At 45.3% G+C, this 23,703-nt stretch overlaps 2 protein-coding genes across 4 annotated transcripts; both read right to left on the bottom strand.

Moving 5' to 3' along the window:
* Nucleotides 1-872: 872 nt before the first annotated feature.
* On the bottom strand, nucleotides 873-8,286 carry LOC118111242. The gene is given in 17 exon segments (XM_035159671.2): nucleotides 873-1,846; nucleotides 2,050-2,157; nucleotides 2,318-2,369; nucleotides 2,474-2,542; nucleotides 2,628-2,779; nucleotides 2,879-2,924; nucleotides 3,008-3,055; nucleotides 3,148-3,329; nucleotides 4,389-4,455; nucleotides 4,547-4,615; nucleotides 4,712-4,854; nucleotides 6,587-6,689; nucleotides 6,786-6,881; nucleotides 7,017-7,105; nucleotides 7,268-7,369; nucleotides 7,508-7,526; nucleotides 8,088-8,286. Coding segments are annotated over 17 exon segments (2,397 nt in total). The 5' UTR covers nucleotides 8,166-8,286.
* Nucleotides 8,287-11,746: 3,460 nt separating this feature from the next.
* On the bottom strand, nucleotides 11,747-23,589 carry brpf1 (bromodomain and PHD finger containing, 1). Of its 3 annotated transcripts, XM_035159670.2 has the most exons (17): nucleotides 23,362-23,589; nucleotides 22,712-22,874; nucleotides 21,329-22,116; nucleotides 20,965-21,154; nucleotides 20,588-20,875; nucleotides 19,722-20,239; nucleotides 18,802-18,991; nucleotides 18,567-18,707; nucleotides 18,108-18,236; nucleotides 17,259-17,718; nucleotides 16,146-16,454; nucleotides 15,752-16,030; nucleotides 15,516-15,663; nucleotides 14,549-14,682; nucleotides 13,671-13,786; nucleotides 13,429-13,583; nucleotides 11,747-12,855 (listed from the first exon to the last, which is right to left on the bottom strand). In XM_035159670.2, the coding sequence occupies exons 3-17, from the start codon at nucleotides 22,069-22,071 to the stop codon at nucleotides 12,672-12,674; spliced, it is 3,984 nt and encodes a 1,327-aa protein (XP_035015561.2). In that variant the 5' UTR covers nucleotides 22,072-22,116; nucleotides 22,712-22,874; nucleotides 23,362-23,589; the 3' UTR covers nucleotides 11,747-12,671. The 3 variants fall into 3 exon arrangements, 2 of the variants coding, with proteins under 2 accessions (XP_035015561.2, XP_047196334.1); XM_047340378.1 differs by lacking the exon at nucleotides 22,712-22,874; XR_007032792.1 differs by lacking the exons at nucleotides 11,747-12,855; nucleotides 23,362-23,589 and having other exon boundaries at nucleotides 13,442-13,583; nucleotides 13,671-13,776; nucleotides 22,712-23,353.
* Nucleotides 23,590-23,703: the final 114 nt, after the last annotated feature.

Here is a 23,703-nt window from a genome sequence, read left to right as displayed (position 1 = left end):
TTGTAATCAAAACTCAAAAGGTGTTTAGTATGTCCAGTTTGGGCTTCTGTAAAAAAACATGACGGCCTCTGTAGAGAGGACCCGCTCCTGATGTAAATATGAAGAATTAAATAAAAAGGGACCATTCTACGGTAAAAAAACAACAACAATTCGTATAATTTAGATGAAAAACACAAGTGAAAACATCACATGGATTATTTTAAATTCAATTTCTGCCAATAGATCCCCTTCACCTTAATCTCACACACTGGACCGTTAAAGGATAAGCAGTAGAGATAATGATGGTTTTCTCTGTATCTCTCTGCAGACAGACAAGTCTTTGAGGTAACACATATTTTTCATGTCCTACCTTTCAGTAATGTGTTCTGAATGAGTGAGGTGCCTGATTTATACTCTGTGCTGGAATACAAGGAGCCAGCATGTGCTCAAATATTTAATTATCGGGCTGCACACAGACAGCGCCACATAAATCCCTCTGAAGGCAATAGTAGCAGACTTGTAATGGTAAAGAATGTAAAGTCTAACAGGATAAATAATTAAAAACTTTCACACATGACTTAAATTAGACACAACTCATGCGTTCTGTTCAAGCATTAAATGCACTCTAGACGAAAGAGAGGTATGATTTGCAAACAGATTTCCATATAGTGCTGAGCGTAGGTACAGAGATGAGAGAGTCGTTTCTCACATTTCAGTCGGGAAAGCAACATAAAGGGTCTCTGTCAGAGGCCAGATGCACGAGACGCGATGGAGCCTTTAACGCTTCGCAATATGCAAAAATCTGTCGGTGTCAAGTGATGAAAAGTTGCTAGTGAGTGACGGGCCCTGAGGTGTTCACAGCGGAACGGCATCTCCTGTTTCTCATGTACGTATCATGTGTCCAGCAGAACAAAAGTCTGTCCCCGTAAGACGCGTGGAACTTGAGATTAAAGGCTCTCTGCTCTCCAAGGTGACCCCTGAAGAGGCTCTTGTTCTTGGGCAGTTTCTTGTCTCCCCACATCGGCAGTCGGTGACAGCTTGAGCCTGTTTTGTGTCTTTTCTGACGTCTTTTTCTGTGACGATGTGACAGTCTGCGTTTTCTCTCCTTGCGTCCGCCGCAGCAGTGTTTGCAGCCTGTGGGCCAGCTGTCGTGCCAGCCATATCGACTGCACTTTAGAAAAGAGTCTGGGCCAACAGTGCCCCTTCGATTTGCTCTCTCTTTGCATCCCTCCCAGCTCCTGTATCAAACCCCTGAAATCCTGTGGTAAGCAGTACCGAGGGACGTCTCTGAGGGCTTTTGGGATGTCCCTGCTTTGGCCAAAGCCCTGAAAATAGACAATGGCAACTCCTTGACCTCTGCACTGCTGCAGCGACCCCTGCAGGCAGGCCAGAGCACCTGCAAACACCGGTGCTATCACTGAGCAGGCTTCCCTCTGTGGGTATAAGTCTTTTACACAATCCTCTTTTCTTGCAGCTCTCTCCTTCTTCTTTTTGCCTTTTCCCAGTCTTCTTCCATTTAGTTCATAATCCTCTTGCACATCTACTCCTTTTTCTTTCTTTATCTCATTCTTATCCACGTTTTCTCTCGCCTTCCATTTCTCATAGGTGGTCTTTGCCTCGGGGCTCCAGACAATTAGCACTCTTCCTTGAGCCTTGCGCATGCTTTCCCACTGGCCGTACAGCCAGGGGAGAGGACCCACATCTGCCACTCCAGTCCTGGCCCCGGTCTGTGTGGCCCACAGAGCCATGTGCACGGTGGCCTTTAGCTCCCCCTGCAGAACTGAGGCTAAAGCACACACAGCAGAGACGTGGGCTGACTGCTCGGATGAGCACACCAGCAGCACTTCCTTCTGGATCCAGAGCCAGCCTGGAGGAACATGGGAAAAGACAGAATTGGAGAATTTCAATGCATTTCTAGAAGGTTAACATCAAGCATAGAAATCCACAGAGGCAGGAAACGATTTTAAATCTGAAGATGGAGCCATGCAAGCGCTCAAAGACACAAACAATGACCATACAGGCGAAATGAACCAGAGCCTTGACCTTGTACTTAATGCGAAGTGAACTAACCTGCAGCTCCGCTTCTAGTGAGACGGTGGATGAAAAATCCCAACAAAGCAAAAATAAACACAAGTATCAGAGCTGCCATCACATACAGGCCACGTCTGTTGTGCACGTCTGTGGAAGGAAAAGAAAGTAATTAAATCTATTTACTTAGGAGGAGCAGCGTGTGCACAGATGCCGCCGTGCAGGAAGTAATGGAACACAATGGTACATATGTCAGTACAATTGGACTTGTGTGATTATCCGTGTGTGTAAACATCTTCAGCACACTTACAGTCTGGGCAGAGAATTCTTCTTCCGTGAAGAGCAGGACGTGACTGCCACACCTGCAGGAAAACAAAGCAAAGGAAGAGTAAGAAAGTTGATTCTGAACATGGTGCAATAACTCTGTTTTTTTTTCACCCTGTCAAAGTGGCAGCATGAACTTTACCTGGACACACGGCGCCTGCACAAGAAAGTGAGGAGGCAGTTCCATCTTGGTCTCTGCAGTTCCCCCCTCCTGTGAAGTGGATAAGAAAAGTCACAGATTTACTCACATTAACATTAAATCAACATTTTTTCCCCCTCCCTCAGAATTTACTTACCATTCTTAGTGTGTGCTCCGGGCCAATGGGGGAACATCCCATCTCGTTAATGACACAGAATTGAATCGAGAACGTTGCTGGAGCCAAAGAGGTGAGATACACAAACACACTCTGCTTGCCTGATCCAATATTCACCTCCCATGAGGACATATCTGTAAAAGCCAAGAAGAAGAGGGCATCAAGAGAAATGGGAACAGACTGAAGAGGTGAGACTTTTTAGTATCCCCCCCCAAAAAAAATGTTTGACTCACCAGCCTTGAAAGGACAAGAGATATTATGGCTGCCTTGTAGAGTAAACTGCAAAGATGAAATACAAATAATATGAATCTGCAATAAACGTAAAGCAAATGGACATGTTTTTATACGTAGCTGATTCTCACCCGCACACACATCTTAGGGTGTTTGTCCACAGTGGATGTGTTATACATCTGTCGGGGGGGGGAACACAAGGGGTGTTTAAGAATATTAGTATCTACTAGGAATCTATCACCAGCACCAGCAGTGGCCTCGCCAAATGTACCAGGGTCAGTCCGTCCTCGTGTCCTTCGAGTGTGGAGTCGAGCACGGGGACGCAGAGGTGCTCGTGTTGCTTCCAGCAGAGGAGGGCGGAGATATTCATGCTGCTGACGGGACACTCGGAGGCCCACTCCAAACCTGACTCGTACAGGGTGACTTCAGACGAGCGCCACACGTCTTCCACATCTGGTGAGGACGCAAAATGTTAGTAATGAAGTCAGAATAATAATAATAATAATAATAAATTAATTCATATAGCACCTGTCAAAACAGGGTTTACAGAGTGCTCTGACAGATGAAGCAGTCACAGGAGCAAATCGCACCCTCATAAAAATAATCTGGAAATTAAAGCAATAAGACGACGGCATCACGTAAAAGCAGCAAATACAAATAGTGCTGTGATGACGTCTATTAAAACCAGTAAGAGGCAGAGTTGCTGCGCTGGGAACTAGTCGGAGGTGAGACAGTGAAGGGAGGAACAGTCGAAGCCTTGACAATATGAACGCATGAATATGAATATGTTAACAACACGGATGCATTCATGTGAAAACCTACGAGATTTGAATTTGCCTGACAGAATAATATGAACTGATGTCTCTTCCATCAATTTACAAAAAAAAAACATATCCAAGTAAGTCATCTAAGTAAAATCATGCTGAATGGGCTTGAATGGGAATCCCCCCCTCAAATACTTCATAAAGAATTTCTTAAGTGGGCGGGATTGTTTCTGAAAAGACAAGTTACACACTGAGGTTTTTTAAACGTCATTTTCCAGTTTTATGTGAACCACAAAGTTCCCTTCACCTTGACTCATATTCAAACCAAAACTATCAGCATGGATAGACACCACTAGGGGTCACTGGGTAAACACTGTTCATCTCTTGGTTATTTTGGATGAACCGACTTTTAAAAGAGAAGAAATTCATTTTTAAATTATTTTCTCAGGACACAATTTTCTCTATGAGCTGATGGAGGGTCCTGCTCTAAACATAATCACATGATGGGTGAGGTTTTTATTCCACTGTTATCAATCACACTTTAATGTCATCTAACACCTTCGCATGGCCGCATGCTCCTCTGATTTGGAACAGATTTTAATGAGTGGTGCAGCTTCATTGAATTTAATGTGACTGTTCGGCGATGGGATTCCCCCAAGCTCGGTTTCACATGGAAATAAAAGTATTTAAAGTAAACAAGAACTTGTTTTCAGTCTGATTCTGACTCCAATCGTCTGTAAAAACTCACCTGTGAGTGCCTTGTTTTGAAAAGGACAGTGTTTCTCTCGGCGGGCGTCCGTGTGTGTGTAATATACCTGTGGATGCAGACAAGTCATGTGCAGCGATGAAAACAAACACACAAAAGTAATTTTCCTGTTTAAAATAATGTGCATGAAGCTCAGGTACCTGAACGCACACGCAGGGCAGCAGGTAGGGGATGTGAAGAACAGCTGATCGAGACTGAGACGGATCAATCTGAAAAAAAACATACAAACAACAATATTGTACATTTTCTTCACGGTGTCCAAACACACATGAGTATATGCAGATGAATGAGCCACTGAGACTTACAGTGATCTGCGGTGAATGTGACCCCTCAACGCACTGGCCTCTTAGGTAACACCACCTGGTGTGCACTTTCTCTCCCAGCTCCACAGTCACGGTGATGGATTTCACCGACCGATTCACAGACACATCGAACTGTGGCACTGGATCTACGTCACAAACAGACAGGATGTGATGATGATGATGATGATGATGATGATGATGATGATGGGTCAAAATGAACAGACGAGTGGAAAGAAGGAAAAAACTGAGGGACAGAACAAAAGCAGAAGCCCCAGGTCAGCGAGCCTCGAGTCTGTGTGCCGTCAGAAATAACATTCATAGGGCAACAAGGAAAAGTTCATTTTAATGCTGATAACTCCTATTATTATTATTACTACTATTAGTATTATTTCTGTCCATATTTACAGTCTTTTATTTGGGACATAATCATGTTCTGGTTGATTCAAAATGGAAGCAAATTAGTTTTGTCCTGTATTTGTCATGATTTCTACATTCTTGATAATTTTACAGCATTAAAAATGTGTTAACTTATATATTAGTAGTTCCTCTTTGCAGTAAACCCATGGATTAACAACTAACGATTATTACCTCCATCAAGGAGGTTATGTTTCCATCAGTGTTTGTTTGTTAGTTAGTTGTGTGTTTGTTCGTTAGCAACCACTGGAGCGATTAACACAAAACTTGGAGGGATGTGGTGTTTGTCAGAGAAGAACCCATTCAATGTAAATCCAGATCACTGGACAGATCCAGGAATTTTCCCCCTCTTTCTTTAAGACTGCGAGAGGAAAATTTTCAACATTTTTGGTGATTCCTCATAGAATGAAAAGTGAATGTTGATAGCAAAGGTCAGAGACACTTAGGGGGTTGGCATCGATGAGTGTGTTTAATTTGGTGTGGATCCAAATGTAAATCTGGATCTAGTGGATTTAAATGTGGTGTGAAGTGTAGTCAGCAGCTGTGTGGTGACAAAAAGGACTAGAAATCTGTAACTAACATGTTTAGCTGTTAAAGTTCTGGAGTTATAAGGCACGTTTCTATTCTATGATTTCTAAGCAGCTTTGCGACGGACATCGATGATGATATCTACGGAAAATCAAATTAAATCAAAAGATATTATTTATCATTTCTGATGGGAAAATTTGAATTTTGGTGCAAACACATCTCTGCTGCGCGACAGTTGGAAAATCTGAGCTTTAGAAAGACGATGTGTGATCAATGGAAAAGTTATGTTGACTGATCAGCTTTATCTGTCAGAGTCCTTCCCTCCATCGCTGTCAGTCACAGGGAACAGCTACTAAATGTTTTGATGAGCATGAATAACTGAGTCTCATATAAGATCTCAAGATAAAAAAGTTGCCAAGTCATTTAATGGTTGTTTTTCTTCCTTCAAAGCTGCGGTTGAGCCACGATGGCATAACAACCTGTCAGCAAGATGTAAATCTGAGAGAAAACTAAACGTCTGTGCTTCCTCTTGGCTCCGTTTCCAGCCTTAGGGAAATCTGTGAGGGGGGGACTTTGACCAATCACAGGGCAGTGCAGAGAGAAGGCAGTACTACTGGTGTGTGCGCGTCGCTTCAGTGGAAAAGCCTTCCCTGAATCGACGGCGTAAAATCCAACGGGAGAGGACACAATTCCAGCAGTAGCAACAACTGATTACACTGCAAAACAAGCCTAATTATTGAATCAAGGGAAAAGGAGTTTAAAAGAGAGTGAGACGATAAACGCAACGACTCGTGTCGGTCATCTGTCAACACCGGAGACGATTCTGTGAGAACAGAATAAGGGAGAATATGTGGAAAATGCAAAAGAGAGAAAGAAAATATTAAAGTAAAAAGAGAAATAAGAAGGCCTTGACGCCAGATATGAGAAGGACCTTACCTGGCACCGTGTAGCTGACATTGCAGCTTGTTGACCTCGTGCTGAAGGACACAGACACAACCCTCCCTGCAGGGGCCTTGACACAATCGTATACAATCTCCCACTGAAACAAACACACACACACACACACACACAACATCAATCATCTTCAGAAAATAATCCCTAGTTTTTGAAAAGCCAGAAGAGAAACTGCTCTCACCAGGGTAAAGCTGGTATTGCTCTGTTGTATCTGCTGTGTATCTACTCCTCGCTTACAGCGGACTCTGATTTCACCTGGAATTCTTTCATTGACACACTAAGACGAAGAGATAAGAGAGAAAAGAGAGATGATAACGTTGAATTCCACTCAGTTTGCCACCATGACCGAGGTGACTCTTTGACATGTTGTACATGTGCAGCGTTTCTGGGGACAGATGCAAACAACACCCACCTTGTGTTTGTGTTTCTGACCCTTCTTGGTCGGTCGGATTACCTTCTTAAATGGTGAGAGAATCTCAATCCTCGGGGCCTGGCAGAAGTCTGTAGGAAAACCAGAGGGACACACCTTTCAAAACTTAAATCTGACCTGCAACAATACAAGCTGATAAAATGTATGGAGGATCACGTGTGTGTGTAAGTGTGTGTGCACAAGATAACTGAATGGACTTTGCACTGTAAGACGCATATGGTTTGACTTTGTACCATCAGCCTTCATCCAAACTCGGAGGGTGACACATTCAGAGTACATCTTCCCTGGGCTCTGGGACGGGGTCAGTGTGGCAGGGCAGTGTCCCTCAACATAATCTGTAAAACACACACACACACACACACACACACAGAGAGAGAGAGAGAGAGAGAGAGAGAGAGAGAGAGCAGCATTAGTGTAGCAGCACACACGTCTTCCACATGTAGTCACTGAAATGTAAAGAGAAAATAACTTACCACCATTTCCATTTCCCTTCTGCAGTAAAGACAGGAAACAAGGAAAGACAAAAGTTTTAGAGAATACATCAAACATTCACTGAGGAGAAAGTACTTCTACAAACAGGACCCGGCGATATGGCCCAAATTTAAATTGAAACCAAGATAAGGCAAAAATATCAAGCATTTTATATTAAAAAGTTTATTTTATTAAATCAGTCCGAATATCAATAATTACCGAAACAAATTTAAAATGATTTCTTACTTACTGGTGAAAGTTGATGAACACTTTACAAACCTGAGGTACATCAGTTATATGTTATCCCTCCTCAAAGCATAAACAATATATTGACAGGCCTATATATTGAACTTTAAATATATTGCTATTGATGAGAAATAAATTGATACAATTATTAATATCTTGTTATTGCGCAACCCAACTTGTCCAAATGCATCGTTACATTAAGGCTGCAGGTGTCCAGTTACTGTGTAGAGGTGATTATTAATTATTAATAATACTACAGTGATACTGACCTCATTCATACTGTACTGACCTGTCTGTATATTGTGTATATATATAAATGTGTCTGTAAGAACCCACCTGACATGTCGGGGTACATTCCAGCTGCAGAGGAAACATCAGGGCGCTGATAAACGCCAGCGCGGTGCCAAGACGCATCTTTTACGCACGGGCAGGGATTTGGTTAGAAGTCATGGTGCTGTGTCCTCACGGAGCCGTCGCTGGTTCGCGCGTCCATGTCGCTGGTTTGCTCACAAGCGAAATCAAACTTCGTCGAGTGTCTCCCTCCATAAACACACACACACACTGACAGAGACACACAAACAGAAACACACACCTCTCAGGGGAGGAACACAAACAGCCGCAGCGCACTGACGCTGCGCTCTGAGGAGGTTTATCAGCGACCCCGTGCGGCCTGTTTATTTTTTTCTGAAGTTCCCTGGGAGATAAATGAGGTTTGTTAACTTCTCATTTTTATGATTCTTTTACTTCTAATTCTTTTACAAACCGCGGCCCCTTCAGCTCCGCCTCAGGCAGCCACAGGAGGAGAAAGGACAGGACACACATCTCTGAGTCAAAGCCTGATTGTTAAGTCAGAGGACACTTGTGTGTTGACACCCACTCTGACGGTAAACAGCACTGAGGGGTGTTTGGTGAATGTAAACTACACTGGGCCTTAGACCAACATATACATAGGTTTGGTTCATTTATAACCCCCCTGCCTGTAAAAATGTTCACTATACATGTATTGGAATATTTCCTGTTTTACTATCTTTCATGTTTTGTATTCTTGTTTTTTATTTGTCCTTCGAGAAGCACTTTGTGATGGCTGTTTTAAAAGGTATTATTATTATTATTAGGTCTAGGGGACTGCAATTCGGTGCAGATCCAGATAAAAATCCAGATCTAGTGAATGTAAATGTGGTTTATGAGGTGATTGTTGGGCCTTGGAGTGACTTGTGCTCTACTAAGTGCCGTTCTAGTTTCACAACATCAACTCACCATGACCCTTTGACACTGATCAACAGAAAGGGAAAACAGATGAATCCAAATGAAATAAAAATACAAAGTACTTGTGTATTCTCCTCTGTATGAAGACGAGCCCCACCTGTAACTGCTCGAGCTCTGGTCACATTACATGTTGGGTTAATGAGTATAAACAGTAATCTGGGATTTGAATGTTGTTTTTAAGACATTTCTGTGCAGCTCTCGTTTCCCAGGATCACCCTCTTGCTGGAAAACACATATTTTGTGATGTAGGTGTTAAGTTCAAAGCGCCACAGTGTCTAAGCCTCACAAAGCATGACTGTAGACTAATGTCCTTAAACCCCCTTGCATTCACAGAGTCAGGCTTCAGTTAATGCTTTCTTCTGGAAGACACCAGGGTCTGCACACTGTCTAATTATATACAAACTTTGGCTGTAGACCTTCAGTAAGACACTGAAGAATGTCAATACAATATGTACAGTTCATCTAAATGTTTCTCGGCTGGGTTTGCCTGAGGGTCTATGACTAAAAGCCTGAGGGCAGATAGATGGTAAAAAACTGCGAGAGGGTGTGTGTGTGAGTGAGAGGAAGTACGTTTTGGTTTCCCCTCTGTTTGTCCTTCAACACTTAGTTCACAAACCCTCTCAGCTCTTCAGATAAAGACAGAAACTTTAAAAATGAGACTCATTGGAGCGCCTCCCTCCGCCGAGGCCCAGCAGCTCCCTTCAATCCAGTCAAGCTGCACTAACCTTCACGCTCTCATAGATATCAGTTCCTTAAATGTCCCTGATTTTCTTCTTCAAGATCCATTAATGATTCTTCTGGGAAACAGTAAAATGTTGAAACATGCTCTGTTTCACAATGTGCAAGACAGTAGAAATGACTGGATCCACAACAAAATATAAAGTGTTCTTCCCGGACCCATAATGCATCCTTCCACTAAGTTCCGTGCTAATCTGTATGGTTGCTCACAAACAAGCAAGCCGACCAACAGCGGTGAAAACACAAGTTAGTTCCTCTGTGGAGGTTATGACTTGCCCTTCAGATACAGACACACAGAGACATAAAAGGTGGCGTCGCTTTAAATTAAGCAATTTAGGCTGATGCCAAAATGATGTGATATGTGGTTTAAATCAACCAGTAAAGAATCACTTTAAAACAGGTTCATCAGATCTGGGTGTTAACAGATAGAACAGAAAAAAGATACCAGGTCTCCACTACACCTCAAGTGTTTGCCACATTCTGTCGAAACCACCGACTGATGCTTATCTGTCTTTTCCACCCAATTGCTGAGCGTCGGGCAGGAAACGAGGCGTCTTCGCTCAGAGTGGCGTCACTTTGGTTGCAGATAGACACGTTGTGGTGAGTGGGTGTTCCACTTGGGTGGGGGATCTTCAACGTGTGTGGAAAGACTGATCTATACATTTTCGTAATGGGCAAAACAGATCATTGTATCCACATGAACCATGTCGCGTGACTGGCAGAACAGGTTTACAGTGTGTGCTTCATAAACAAAAAAACATACTGCGAGGGGCCGTGAAACCTGTAGAGCCAGTGAGAGAGATGTATAGAGCATGAGTGTAACTCTACAACAGCTTCCACACACACACACAAGTCATCGTCTTACATGTTCAGCACAGTAAACGTCTGAACTGAGCACATGACCCATTTGTTGTAACTCAACTCCCTTTGTTACAGGGAAACATGCAAGTTGATCACGTTGTAGGAGCCAGAAATTGGTTAAAGAAGGACATTATTATTATTTTGTTGCTTATGATATAAGATGTAATGGGTTTGTATTTTCGGCGTATTATTTGCTATTTATTGTTTACTTGTGATCCTATTAATTTGGCAGGAAAAACAAGGATAGGGGCGGGGGCACCTGTTCACCTGTGTAGGAAGGAAAGAGGGGGAGCAGGTTGCTTATCGAAGTTTAGCGGTCAACAAAAAAATACAGCGTCCCCATTCACCCACTTAATAGGATCAAAAGTAAACAATAAATAACAAATTTTATCTATGAGTTTGTGCATAGTCCAATAAGTTGATCTTCTTTTTCTTTAATAAAAGCCTCTCAGCGACACTTTTTGTTTTCACGAAGTTGCTACTCAAGTATTTCCTGAGGATGTCAGGTGTTGAGACACGGAGAGTTTATGCTTTTCATGAAAGAGGAAGTTAACTCAAGTGTTTAAGTCAAATAGACCCTGGAGCTTATAATGGACCCTGTTCAGACCTGGTGTTAACATTCGTCTTTAGGTGATCTGATCATTAGAGGTCAGAGAGAAATTCAGGTCTGAACGCGTCCAAATGCTGAGATCCTGAGATCCCATCACAGAGAACACATTCAGAGGTGGTTCTGGGGCCACATGAGGCAACATTCTGTCACTGTGTGTACACAAATGCATCCTGGGCCACATATGAAGGACCGCAACTCAGCTGATGCCCTCTGACCGGCTACAGTCACAATGAATCAAATGTCCTTTTATGCTTCTCAGCGTGCGCACGTACGCGCACGCACGCGCGCGCGCGCACGCACACACACACACACACACACACACACACAGAGATGTGCTGCCATTATGTGTTAATCAGTATCATTGTGTCAGAGGTCCTCCCTGTTTCTTCAGAAACAATTAGGCAGGGCTTCTACGGAACATAGAGCAGTGCTTCCCCCAATGATCCACAACAATCGAGGATGAACAAACACGGCCCCGCCCCTCAGACACCGACACAGTGACCACAACACGAGCCACAAGTTTAAAAAACTCAATTCCTTTTATTAAACTTTCTATCTTTGTGTAATCTGTATATATAAAAGTTCTAAGGCCATCAGCCTGAGACTAAGAGAGAGTGCAAGGCCATCACGTGTTTCAGTTGAGTCCTCGTGATTCTCTGACCAGCGGCCTGTGCGACACAGACGTACGTTAAGAAAAACTGTAAAAACGGGAGACGTGATGATCACAGAGTGACAGACGGAAAGAGCCACACAGCCGTGTCTCGTGTGGGTCGGAGTGATTAGAAGTAGTTCGTCATGAATCAAGCTGGTGGAGCTTGTTGAGAAGGAGTAAGCAGAATAAATAACATTAACGTTGGTTTGCAACAGTCTTTGTGCTCCACTGACTAATGACTCCAGCGCCAGGCTTCTTGTTTTGTCTTGTTTTTTTTTGGAGTTGGGTGACGCATGTGAAAAACGTGCTCGAGTGATGGCACTCACCGCCATACCCACAGTGTGTGTGCATTAACGTACACTTCATGCATTTCCCTGTTCACACACGTAAACGTACATGTGTGACTGATGTGTAGGAATGACAGGGAAAGGCAGAGTTGTGCAGACATCATAGTGTCATAGTCACTTTTTGACTCTGTAAACGTATTAAACATATATATCGACCACATACAAGGAATATTCGGATTCAGGATTCTGAACATAATGTAATTTTTCATCAATCAATACTATTATTTTTTTTCTTCAATTCTCTTAATTACAATATTTTACATGTCGGATTAAATACGGCTTAGTGTGCATGAGTGTGCGCGTCTTGGGGCTGATGTAGTGGACGTCTTCTTCCACTCAGTGCGGCTGGCACTATTTGTTTGGTGTCGTGATGTCGGGCCGGGCTCTCGATAAAGAAACGTACTCCACAACACCTGCAGGGATCAACACGTATGGTTCACGTGTGTTCAGTCACTGTCACTGGTTTCACTGCTGGGATCTCCCTGCACCTTGCTGCGGTGCTGCATGGCGCGGTGGTAGGCCACCTGCACCGACTTGCGGATGTTGGATTTCCTGCCCTCCAGCATCTTCTCCTTGTCCAACTCCTGGTCCACGCCGAGCGGCACCAGCTTGGAGCGAGGAAGCCACTGCCTGCACGCACAAACACAGAGATGGCAAGGTGTTAAATCTTCTTTTTAACAGTGTGATTAATTAAGATCAAGGCCCACATCTCAGTCATCAAGTCTTTTAGGTTTTTAAAAAATTATCGTAAGGCCAAACAGACCAAGTAACCAATCAATAAGCTGGAAACAGGCGACCCCCTGAATGCTTCCTGGAAGGTTTCGCACAGTGGCTGTTGTCGTCAAGTTTCTCAAAGACCTCACAACCCTTAAGAGTAAGTGATTGTGCAACAGCACACTATGACCTAAAAACATGATGTGTTATTTCCCTCCTATTCTCAAAAGCCACGTTTGCCCTATTTCTGCCGAAGGTTCTGTCGTCTTGCACTTCAGTACAATGAGAGCAGTTTCCTTTGAACCATCACCGCAGAAAACACGCAAGCGCTCAGTAACATCAGAAGCCCAGTTACCTTCTGTCTTCTGTGTTTTATTCTCCATTTCATCGTCAACAAGACAGGATGTCAGTGGGAGCAAAAGCAGAAGAAACTAAATAGATGATGATTAAATGAGTTTGTGTAAGAGATGAGTCAAGATGACCACTGACCAGGTTCTCTTGTTGTCGAAGAAGAGAACCAGGAAGAGGTGCTCCCTGGCCTCCTGGGTCATTTGCTCTCCAAGCTTCAGCACATCCAAAGGGGGGACAGGGATTGGGACACCTCGGTGAAACACCCCCTCCCTGGGCATCTTCGGGTCAATTATCTGCAGGCAAGCGGTAACGAGAGGAGCTTTAGATATACAGTCATTACAGTACTTTGGAGAGCACAGTGGCAGTTTGTGTCGTCTCACCAGAGCAGGATATGATGGGTAACCTCTGCACTTGGCCCACACCAGGTCCAAAGCTTCCAGGGAGGTGTAGTCATCGGAGGTCATCCAACATCCTGATCTGGACCGGCTACGCACCACTGACGGTAACAAACACAGGATCAGGAAGACAGCCAGCATTCATCCAACCTCACTCCTGGAAATTATTCATTTTCAGCTTTATCATTAGGGAAGTCAATCTTTACACGAAAATATAGCAAAGAGTGAAACTTTACAGAAATATTGACCGTAATTCCGTTTTCCTTTTTGTAAAACAAGGTAAATGCAATATTTATATAAATATGTTTGATTTTTACGATTTGAAATTGGGAGATCCAGTCGTGAGTGAGCTACAGCCAATGAGAGCAGGTTGAGTGGGAAGTGTCACCTAACGGATGTTGCGTATTTGTTTCTAGAACGGAAACATAGAGGCCCACAGCCTGAATAAGACTTTGAAGAAGAAGAAGAATTGTGGCAACAGTATAAGTTGTTTTTTTTCCTTTTATTTTTCAGTGCAAAACATCACACAAACAATGGCAACCTGCTGACTACGCCAGCAGTATGTTTGTATTTATTCTGATGTGATCACCTGACTTTCTGTGAGTTCCAAAGTCTCTGACTCAGAATTTGTTTGTTTAAATACCAAGTGCGAGGTCCTGTGTCTCGACTGGATCGTCTAGTATCTGCGTTCTCACGATTAATATATAAAATATCTGTTACATCCGTCTGTTGTTCGTGATCTCCCACATTTTTATAAATCCTGAAATGTGCAGCAAACACTCACGGTCTACATCAAGAGAAACTACTTGTGCATGCACTGACACATGGGAGCGTGTTGGTGAGTTTGAGAAAAGTTTGCTCACAATGTGAAACGCTCCTCGATCCTCCAACCGAATAGGAATCGTTCTCGGTCCCTGATGTTTCCTCGCTGCTGTCTTCCTGGAAGGCAGAGCGAGAGAATGACGCCTTCCCCCTGCCCTGTTTGGAGGGGGTCGTACTGCGAGAGAAAAGAAACACATTTATTAACATGTGTATAAACTTAAAGACAAGTGTGTAGAATTCAACTGGTCAAAAACTGTTCCTGAGGATCTCATGTTTTTATACTTCTGTCTGTTTAGTGCTATTAAAAACAAAACGCTGCATAAATCCCTTTATAACCTTGAGGTGTTGACTTTTTCCTGCAGAAAGTTAGTTGAGAGGATCAGAGCCACTTTCCCATCCCTGCATCGACAGTGGAACTAGTTAATGCACCATGCATAGTTGTTCCTATGCATAGTCATCCACACATTACATCTTGTTGTTTAAATCCGTCCATAAACTAAATGTAAAAGATATGCAGCTATGGTTTCACAACACATTACAAGCTGGACCGTTGACCCTGTTTTATGACTAGCAGCGAGGACAAGTCACTTCTGAGCAGCTCTGTGGTCTTTCTGCTTCACCAACCTCAAAGTGATGACAAGCCTCCAGGAAGTCAAAGCCAATGTGTGTGAATCACGAAATGTCAAATTGTTCATTTGTTTGTCATCAACCGGCCACTTGGAGGTTTAAGAACTCAAGGAAACAAACTTTTAAACACTCATCGTAAAAAATATGACCTATGACTAAGTTAATCGGGAATTTGTTTGAATAGCTTGATAAGAACAATGAGCTAAAAGATCTAATATCAATTCACCTGCAGAGATAAGTGTCTTAGGGTTTGTTACTGCAAATTATTCCTTTCACTTTCCATAGACCTATTACATAATACCTTGGATTAAAGGAGCTTTAGGCAACACCATACATCTTGCTTTGCCGGACTTGTGAATATAGAGTTTGTGCACTGGTCACCTGGTTCTGTCAGAAGCTGCACTACTGCTGCTACTGGTCGTGGACTCGGAGTCGGAGCTGGAACGAGGGAGACGAGACTCACTCCTGTACACACGGAAGCTCTCTGTGACCGGCTGGTTTCTTCCATCAAAACCATTACTTGGCAAACCTGAAGACAAGAGACAGAGCGAATTGAGTGTGTAACTCAAAGATTTGTGTTGTATATATTGTATAAATTGTTCCTGCGTTGACTGTACCTGGCAGCAGGTCGTCATTGTCACTGTCACTGTCACAGCTGGAGCTGCTTCGGGGGCTTCGAGGTCTCTTCCTCTGCCGGGTGGGGGACAGCAGGGGGAGCTGTGGGGGGCCAATTGGACTCTGGCTCACGCCTGCCCCGGCGTAGCCAGCGTCCCGGTTCTTGGGAGGGCGTCCCGGCCTTTTAGGGGGTCCAGCCATTTTTTGGTTCTTCTTGGAGAAGAGGACAGATGTCCGACGACCCACTTCTGGGGCCAGGGCCGACGAGGAAACACTCATATCTGCAGGAGGAGAGAGGTTGATAATTTAGGAATGGATGCAAACGTTTAGTGTGTAACTTTCCTTTAACATATTCACGTAACACACAAATGATATTGTACAACTTCCTAGATGCACCTTTTCCACCAATCTCCTGGCTGCTGCTTTCTCCCCCCTCGTCATGGTGCCCCGAAGAGCACGGGTGATGGGTGAGAGAGGGGCCCCGGTCTCCTCCTCCCCCCGACTCCCGCCCTCCCAAGCCAGAGCCTCCCTCCCGCTGGTGCGCGAGCTTCCTCTTGATGACGCTGATCTCTTTCCTCAGAGCTTTGGCTCTACGAGACTGACCAATGCTGTGCTTCCCCAAGCTGACCTCATCCAGACGCGACTGCAGGTAATGCAGCTGCTCCTCCAGTGGCAGCCGCCGCCTGTTCTCTGGCAGGAGCAGGTCTGCGAGAGGCACAGAGAGAAACAGCTGTTTAACAACCTCAGAGGAAGGAAGAGAGTCAAATATGATGATGGTGTCTGTCTGATAGAATTGAATAACAAACTTTAATACACGGTGATTTCATAGCAAAGAAGTATGAAGACATTTTTGTGGCAATGTTTTTGGCTTTCTGCATGAATGACATGCGCCATCTACTGGCCAAAAGGCTTCACTTGGGCCAAAGAGCTTTTTGTCTATATTCTCATTCTGCATCTTAATCCACTGACATTAAAATACTAGTTCAGCAATTAATGGCTGTGACAAGGAAATCATTGGAACTGACATTTAATGAACACAAAATACATCAAAAAGCCTAGAAAGCTGAACTTGTATGTCCCTGTTTCCCTTTCACACTTTTTTCTACAAGAAGCATGATTCATTCTCTGAGCCTTTCATCCTTTTGTGACATCCAGACAGTCCACACCCCCTCCCAAATGAATGTGAGAGAAATAATGGAAGGAATAAAGGTTAATTCCCTCTAGAATTTTACTCACATTAATTTCTTGCTTTACAGGAAAATGAGGCGTAAGTGTTAAATTTCTTCTCGCCTGCCAAATGTTGACACATTGAGAACCTGTCATTTTAGAACGTATTGTATCTTCGCCAAATGTGAGGTATTAATTAACCATGGAATCGGATCACCTTCAAGTTCCCTTTGCCAAACAAAAAGTGCTCCTATATTTTTCAACCCTTGTCTATTTTTTCCAATTGTTGCTCAAGAAAATATTGTGTTGGCTGCCAAAAAACTAAAGTGAGAGATCACTTACCATCTTCATTGGAAGACAACGGCTGGTCTCGTTCTCTTTCTCGTTCTCGTTCTCGAACCCGCTCTCGGTCCCGCTCTCGGTCCCTCTCTCGGTCTCGGTCCCTCTCCCGCTCCCTCTCTCTCTCCCGCTCCCTCTCCCGCTCCCTCTCTCTGTCTCTCTCTTGGTCACACTGGCTGTCGGGACTTGGCTCTCGGTGGAGGTGCATGCCAGTCTCGTAGTCGAAGCCTATCCGCTCAGCGTGGCGCCGGGCCGTTCTGATGACGGAGCCGCCCATCTCCCTGAGTCGCAGGGCGGCGCGATAAAAGACCGTGTCCTTGGCGTTGTACTTGAGGCAGTTGTTGACGATGAGGCCAAAGTCTGCCTCGAAGGCCTCGAAAGTGAGGTAGCGGTGGGACTCCAGCAGGTTCCACATGGTCTGGAAGTCCATTGGAGTGTCGATGTGGTCCAGGTAGTCTGGCACCTGGAGAGTGGTGGGTAGGGATCAGACAGAAGCATCACCCACACATTCTAGTAACATTTAATCTCAAAAGGCAGATGTCAGGAAAAGTTGTTTTTTATTTTATTACACCCTCCATTAAGTCAGGAGCCTGACTGACACTGATGTTCTGCTGCTGATACTAGTATCAGGGAATGTGTCCGAAAGGTTTTTAAAAACTATACAAGCTTCATAAAGGTAGGAGATGTGACAGGGATGTTGTATCAGACTAGATATAACTGGTGAACAGATAACTACTACAAATAAATCCTGAAGATGGGGAAGGCAAACATAAATAAACCCATGTTGTGAACACAAACTTAGAGTAATTATGCCAACTGAGTGTGTGTGTATGTGTGTTTTTGTGTCTTTACCTCTGCCAGTGGAACAGGCTCAGTGAAAAAGTTGTTAGTGTCTCTTTCTTGTAACTGTTCCAACGTGCTCCTCAGCAGCACCAGGAAAGGAGTCAGCTGCATCTCCAGCGTCATCTGCTGCACTTTGATCTGAATACAGACACATTTCATTAAACAACGTATATAACCACTGACTGGCTAAATAAGATTTGTGAAGTCTGTGCAGTTTGAATTGTGTGTTTAAATGTGGACCACTAAAATGTACCCACACCATAATGTGACAGCCTGTAACCCCCCACGCCCCCATGTCCTGACTGTGAAGAAATAATTCTTAACATTTGAAATCAATGGCTTTTGAGATTTGTAAAGACGTGTCTAGTACTAACCACTGTCCTACACAGCCCACTGGACATAACAGTGTATTGTTGCTTGTATGAAGATTTCGGTTAGTGACAGAAATAAATCCAATCTGTGTCTCACCGTCTCCCTCTTGAGTTTCTCCCTCTTGCGGATGAGCTCCACCAGCAGCCTGGCTCTCTCCAGGTCGTGCCTCAGTCTCTGCCATGCCTTCAGCTGCTCCTTTAGCGCACTTTGTTTCTCCTCGCTGTCCCTCTGCAACACCAACAAGCACAAACCCACAAACGTGATCAGACGTCTGGACGAGGTTAAGCTTAGAATTATAATAATAATAATAATAAACACTCAAAATATTTACTGGAGGAAGCTGTGATGTCGGCGGTGGTGGGAGTGGTTCGATAGGTCGCTGTGACTGCAGGTGGGTTTGGAGCCGGCGCAGCAGAGGCACACCATTGCGGCTTTGCCTCTTCAGGGTCCAGTAGCTATGGAGTCGCTGCATGAACTGGCTCTTCCTGGGTACCGTCAGATTGCTGGTGATTTTGCTGAGCCTGGAGAGAAACAAGGAGATATGAGTGATAAACAGAACTGCACCTCTGGAGCTCGCAGGGCTTGGTTTAGAACTAGTGCAGTGCCCATTTTAAACCTGCCTCTTTTGAATGGGCTGTTTTCTTTGCCTGTGGTGACGCTGGTTGCAGCTTTCTTTCTAAAACTGTAAAAGTGACCTGCGGAAATTGAGCTGTGGCCAATAAAGACCAGCTGCAGGAATCAGTCCTGAGAAGCTGCACCACCGCTGCTGTGTTAAGTGGAGAACCCTTAACTAGAGAATCAGTTTTTGTTGTCGTGAATGCGCACATTGTGGTGAACGCCCTGTTGTCATGATCGACAACGTCACACGCATTGATGAGTCCCAGCCATCACTGCTACAGAGCGCCGGTCCCCTTTTTGTTCAAAGTTTATTAGTATTGAACGTATCACGTGTCCAAATCGTTCCAAATCGTTCCAAATTCAACACTGCACTTCCTCGGGTCCTTAACAATACACGTCAAGTGTGAAGCTGATAAAATAAAACGTTTTCTTCATGTGTAAGCCACATTCAGACAGACAGAGAGATTTCTGGAATTATTAGGCAGAAGAAAAAACATCCTAACGATTTGGATTCTGGTGAATCTGCTGTTCCACAAATAGTTTCATATAAAAAGGTAAAAGACACATGTGCATCTTGGTGCTGTGGAGTACATACAGTATAGTCCAGTTGCAACATGTAGTGTGTGTGCCCACCTGTGGGGGGGTATACAGGGCACAGACACCACTGGAGCAGCGGCTCTCCTCTCAGCTAAGATCTTCCTCGCTCTCTTCATCTTCAGCCTGGATTTCGCCTTTACTCTCTTGGCTCGCTCGGAGCTCCAGCCCTTGGAGTCGTCGTCGTGGCCGATGCTGGGCTCGTCGTCCTCCTCCAGCTCTCCCTCGCTGTGCGACGAACCAATGCTGGCCCCACCCACTCCCGCCAAAGGTCTGGCCGACCCCGGCGGCGTGTGGATGTCACAGTAAGCCGTTTTGCGGACGCTGAAAGAGGTGCCGTTGGCCCCGGTCTCTCTGACGGGTTCCATTTTCATATAGAGGCCTGCCTGCTGGGCACAGGTGACGTGGAAGGCTGTGTAGCAGTTGGCTTTGTGACACTGGATGCAGGCGCCCGAGCCCCGTTGCTTGCAGATGTAGCAGGTGAGTTTCCAGCGGGCAGGAGGGATGTGTTCGATGCTGTCAATCGGTTCCAGAAAGACCGTGTTAGCGAAGCAGACCTGAGGGAAAGCAGCAAAATCCACTTTATTAGAACACGCTAATCCAAGGGTTAGGAAATTCAGTTGGTTATAGATTATTTTAGTTGTGACTTGTATTTTAGAATTGAGACATCTCTCGCTTTTTAACTTGCACTTGTGTGACCAAAGGAGCTGAGTAAACATCAATGCATGAGCAAGTAAGTAACGTTCTGATAACATCCATGTGTCAGCAATGATCAATAAGATAAAATCTTTATGCATCCACTGTGGAAATGTAAAAACTGAAACCAGCACAGAGGAACACTGCCTCGATATCTGCACGATTATGTAATTCTCATCAATCATGCACGTGGTGGTGTATGGATTTACCTCCGGGATCCAGAGTGCGCAAACTACGTGAGCCCATCGCGCGTCGTCCGTCTGTTTGAAAGCTCCCCCCTTGTTGGGACAGAGGGCGCAGTCCACCGCTCGACTTGGAGACTGCAGGCAGCGCCGACACAACCACTGGCCCTCTGGGATGTATGGCACACCGTAGCACTCTTGGTGGACGGCGAGGTTGCACATGTCGCAGAACAGGATCACGTTGCTGTTCTGACACTCCCCGTCGTTACAGATGCAGCAGACAGCGTCTTCGTCGATCAGGGTGCTGGGGTCGGCCTGAGAGAGAGATGAGCACGAGGAGAGATCAGAATTTCTGTACACGTTTCAGTGCTAGAAATATCATCTCAGTACACAAGCGGAGGTACCTTGTTGTGGCTCTCAAAGTACGACTCCTTCTCCAAGCGGTCCATGAGGTACTCAAAGACCTCCTGCGGGATGGGCGTCACACCGTCTCGCCGCCGCTTGTCGTTCATGATGTCAAGCCAGATGTAGTCCTCCTCGTCGATGTCGTACTCCACCTCCTCGTCCAGCTCCTCCACAGACTTATCAATGTACCTGAACACCCAAGACGAGAAAACGCACAGATTGATAAATATTTCTGAGAAAAGTGTGTAATCAATTAGGAGTGTATGATCAGAAAATGAAATTCCCGCCATGTACTTAACAATAATTATACCTCCACCGTCTATATAATTATCAATGAATCAGATAATAATTCTCAACACAGACCTGTAGTAAGATGACGGCCGAGGAGGAGCGTCAAGTCTCTCTTGGTCCAGCTCTCTGAACACTGCCTCGGGCAGCTTGATCGCAGGTCCAGACTGAGCGCTGTGATGATGGGATGAGCCGTCCTTCTTCTTTTCTTTACTCTTATGCTTCCCAGACTTCGGGGTGGCTTTGCCCCCGTTAGACGAAGGGATATCTGGCCGGTCCTTGCCGCTCCCTCCTACCTCGCTACCCCCGTTCCCACCGTCACTACCGTTACACACCCCTCCACCGCCGCCACCGGTACCGGACGTTGGAGCGTCCTCTGCATCGCTGTCCTCCTCTGAAACCACATCAATGTTCTCAAAGATGCTGATGCGGTGAATGCGTCCTTGAATGTCCAGCTCCACCATGCGCTGTGCCTGGGCATAGGTCATCGTCTCTCTGCCCGGGGAGTGAGAGCAGTCCGACCGGTTGGGACTACCAGGCGTGTTCCCCCCGTGCCCCGGCCCCCCGCCTCCGTTACCTCCACCGTCATCTGTATCTCCTGAGCCGGCCAGAGACGCGCGAGGAGGCCGTCCTTTTCTCTTCTTCTGTGGTACTGTCTGTGCAGGAGTTGGGTTGTCGTGGTCATAGTGATACAAGTGGTACTCGATGCCACTGTAGCTCTTGTACACCTTTCGGCAAGTCTCCACCGGGCACTCGTAAGGGGGCTTGGTGGCCCGCAGGTTGTGACAGAACGTCTTTACATCAAAGTCCAGCCCCATTGTGCCAACAGCCACCGCTGGGACAGCTGCTGCTCGAGATTACATCTGGAATACAGACAACACAGGGGATTGGTTACACAGAGTTGATCTCGACTGTGTGTGTGTGTGTGTGTGCAAAACACAAAACACACGAGTGAGCAGCTGCTGTCACTGGAGCTGTCAGTCACTCTCAGTCCAGTCCAGCTCTGGGTTCACCTGCTCGGGCACAGTCACGTGACCATGACCCTCCATTCACAGATGCAAACCAGTTGTAATGTTTCTGTCACTGGAATCACAGGTGCAGTTCACGTCAGTGTGTTTGTTTCTGGTGGATCTTGCTAAGTTATTGTGCAGTGGATCAAACACAAAAGCACAACGTTACATCTAGTTAGGAGACATGTGGTGATCATAGGTTTGAGCAGAAGAAAAGGTGAAACGATGCTCTAGTCCTAAGTAGCTTGAAAACACCGAAAGCTAACCACAGGACTGAAGTGTATTCCAGTGCAGCTAACGTTAGCCGTAGCATGTAGCCGCTGCTGCTGCTTCCTCAAACAATGAAGCTGGCGCCGCTGCTAGCCAACGAGCTAACGGCGGCTAGCAAACAACAACAATTCGCATTGCGCGTGTGGCGCAAACAGAGAAAAACACAACCACCACTCACGAGTTCACGTTGCGAGTTAGCTCCGGCTAACGTCCGGCGGGGTTTTCCTCCCACTTTAATCGACGCTGTTTTCATTCAGCTCGGTGAGTTTGATTCAACGTGCTAATGTGTAGCTGTGTTCACGGATCAGACGTCAGCTGCACAGGAAGGCGTCGTTTTGATGCTAAAGAACATGTTGGTCCCGTTCAGCATCAAAGTAAAGAATAAAACAGTGATAGAAGTCTGTCACATTGTAAACAGATTATAAGTTAAGAGCAGATGCCAGTTCTCCTGTGTTTCCCTCCACAATGACCTCATCCTGTGAGGACCAGACACTGAGCTGCAGCACTACGAGCATCTAGTAAACTACAACATGTGTGATCGGGTTCTTCATGTATGTTTATATCACACATGAGGAGGATGAGGAGGATGATGATGCAATGGTTCTCCTCCTCTGTGGACTATATGATGCAAGGGAAACAAACAGGGTTCTTTTGTGTTTCAGGGCTTTTCCTCTTGTGTCTTTTGTGTCTTTTGTGTTGTGGCTGGAATCAAAATGGCTAAATAACGTGTATTGCGATGTTACAGTTGCAGAAAAGATGCGAGCCAACGTGCCACAGAACGAGCCTCCCTCAGTGAAACGCTCACAGATCCACGTTATAAACACTTACTACTCCACGTTCCTCCGGACTGCGCGCTGCGGAAAAACCTCCTCACACCCGGGCGGAAAAAGGGGGTCGCAGATTCGTCTTTAATTCATGAGATAATCCCGGGGCCCAGCTCGCGGGCAGCGTGGGTACAGTGAAAACAGCTTTCAGCAAACAATATAAAAACCCGATCGTGTCATTGTGTTGGGAATTATTCAGAAACTCGGGTGAACAAAAGGGGCAACCATTGCTGTGACGCCGCGCCGTGGACGCGGGGAGACACATTCGCCACACGAAGCGGGAGCTGCTTCTTTGCTTTTGTGTTAAACAAAAACAAGACATTAGCGCATTTAAAGCAAAGTTTAA

Source organism: Hippoglossus stenolepis, chromosome 6 (assembly GCF_022539355.2).
Source record: "Hippoglossus stenolepis isolate QCI-W04-F060 chromosome 6, HSTE1.2, whole genome shotgun sequence".
Taxonomy (NCBI): domain Eukaryota; kingdom Metazoa; phylum Chordata; class Actinopteri; order Pleuronectiformes; family Pleuronectidae; genus Hippoglossus; species Hippoglossus stenolepis.
Note: the sequence above shows the minus strand (reverse complement) of the source record. Positions and strands in the feature narration are given on the sequence as shown.

Coding starts and splice junctions, on each gene's coding strand:
- brpf1 (XM_035159670.2), bottom strand. CDS start 22,071: ATGGGGCTGGACTTTGATGTAAAGACGTTCTGTCACAACCTGCGGGCC. Junction 20,876..20,964: donor ACTTTGAGAGCCACAACAAG/GTACCTCCGCTT, acceptor TCTCTCTCTCAG/GCCGACCCCAGCACCCTGAT. Junction 12,856..13,428: donor TTCGACAACAAGAGAACCTG/GTCAGTGGTCAT, acceptor TTGTGCGTGCAG/GCAGTGGCTTCCTCGCTCCA.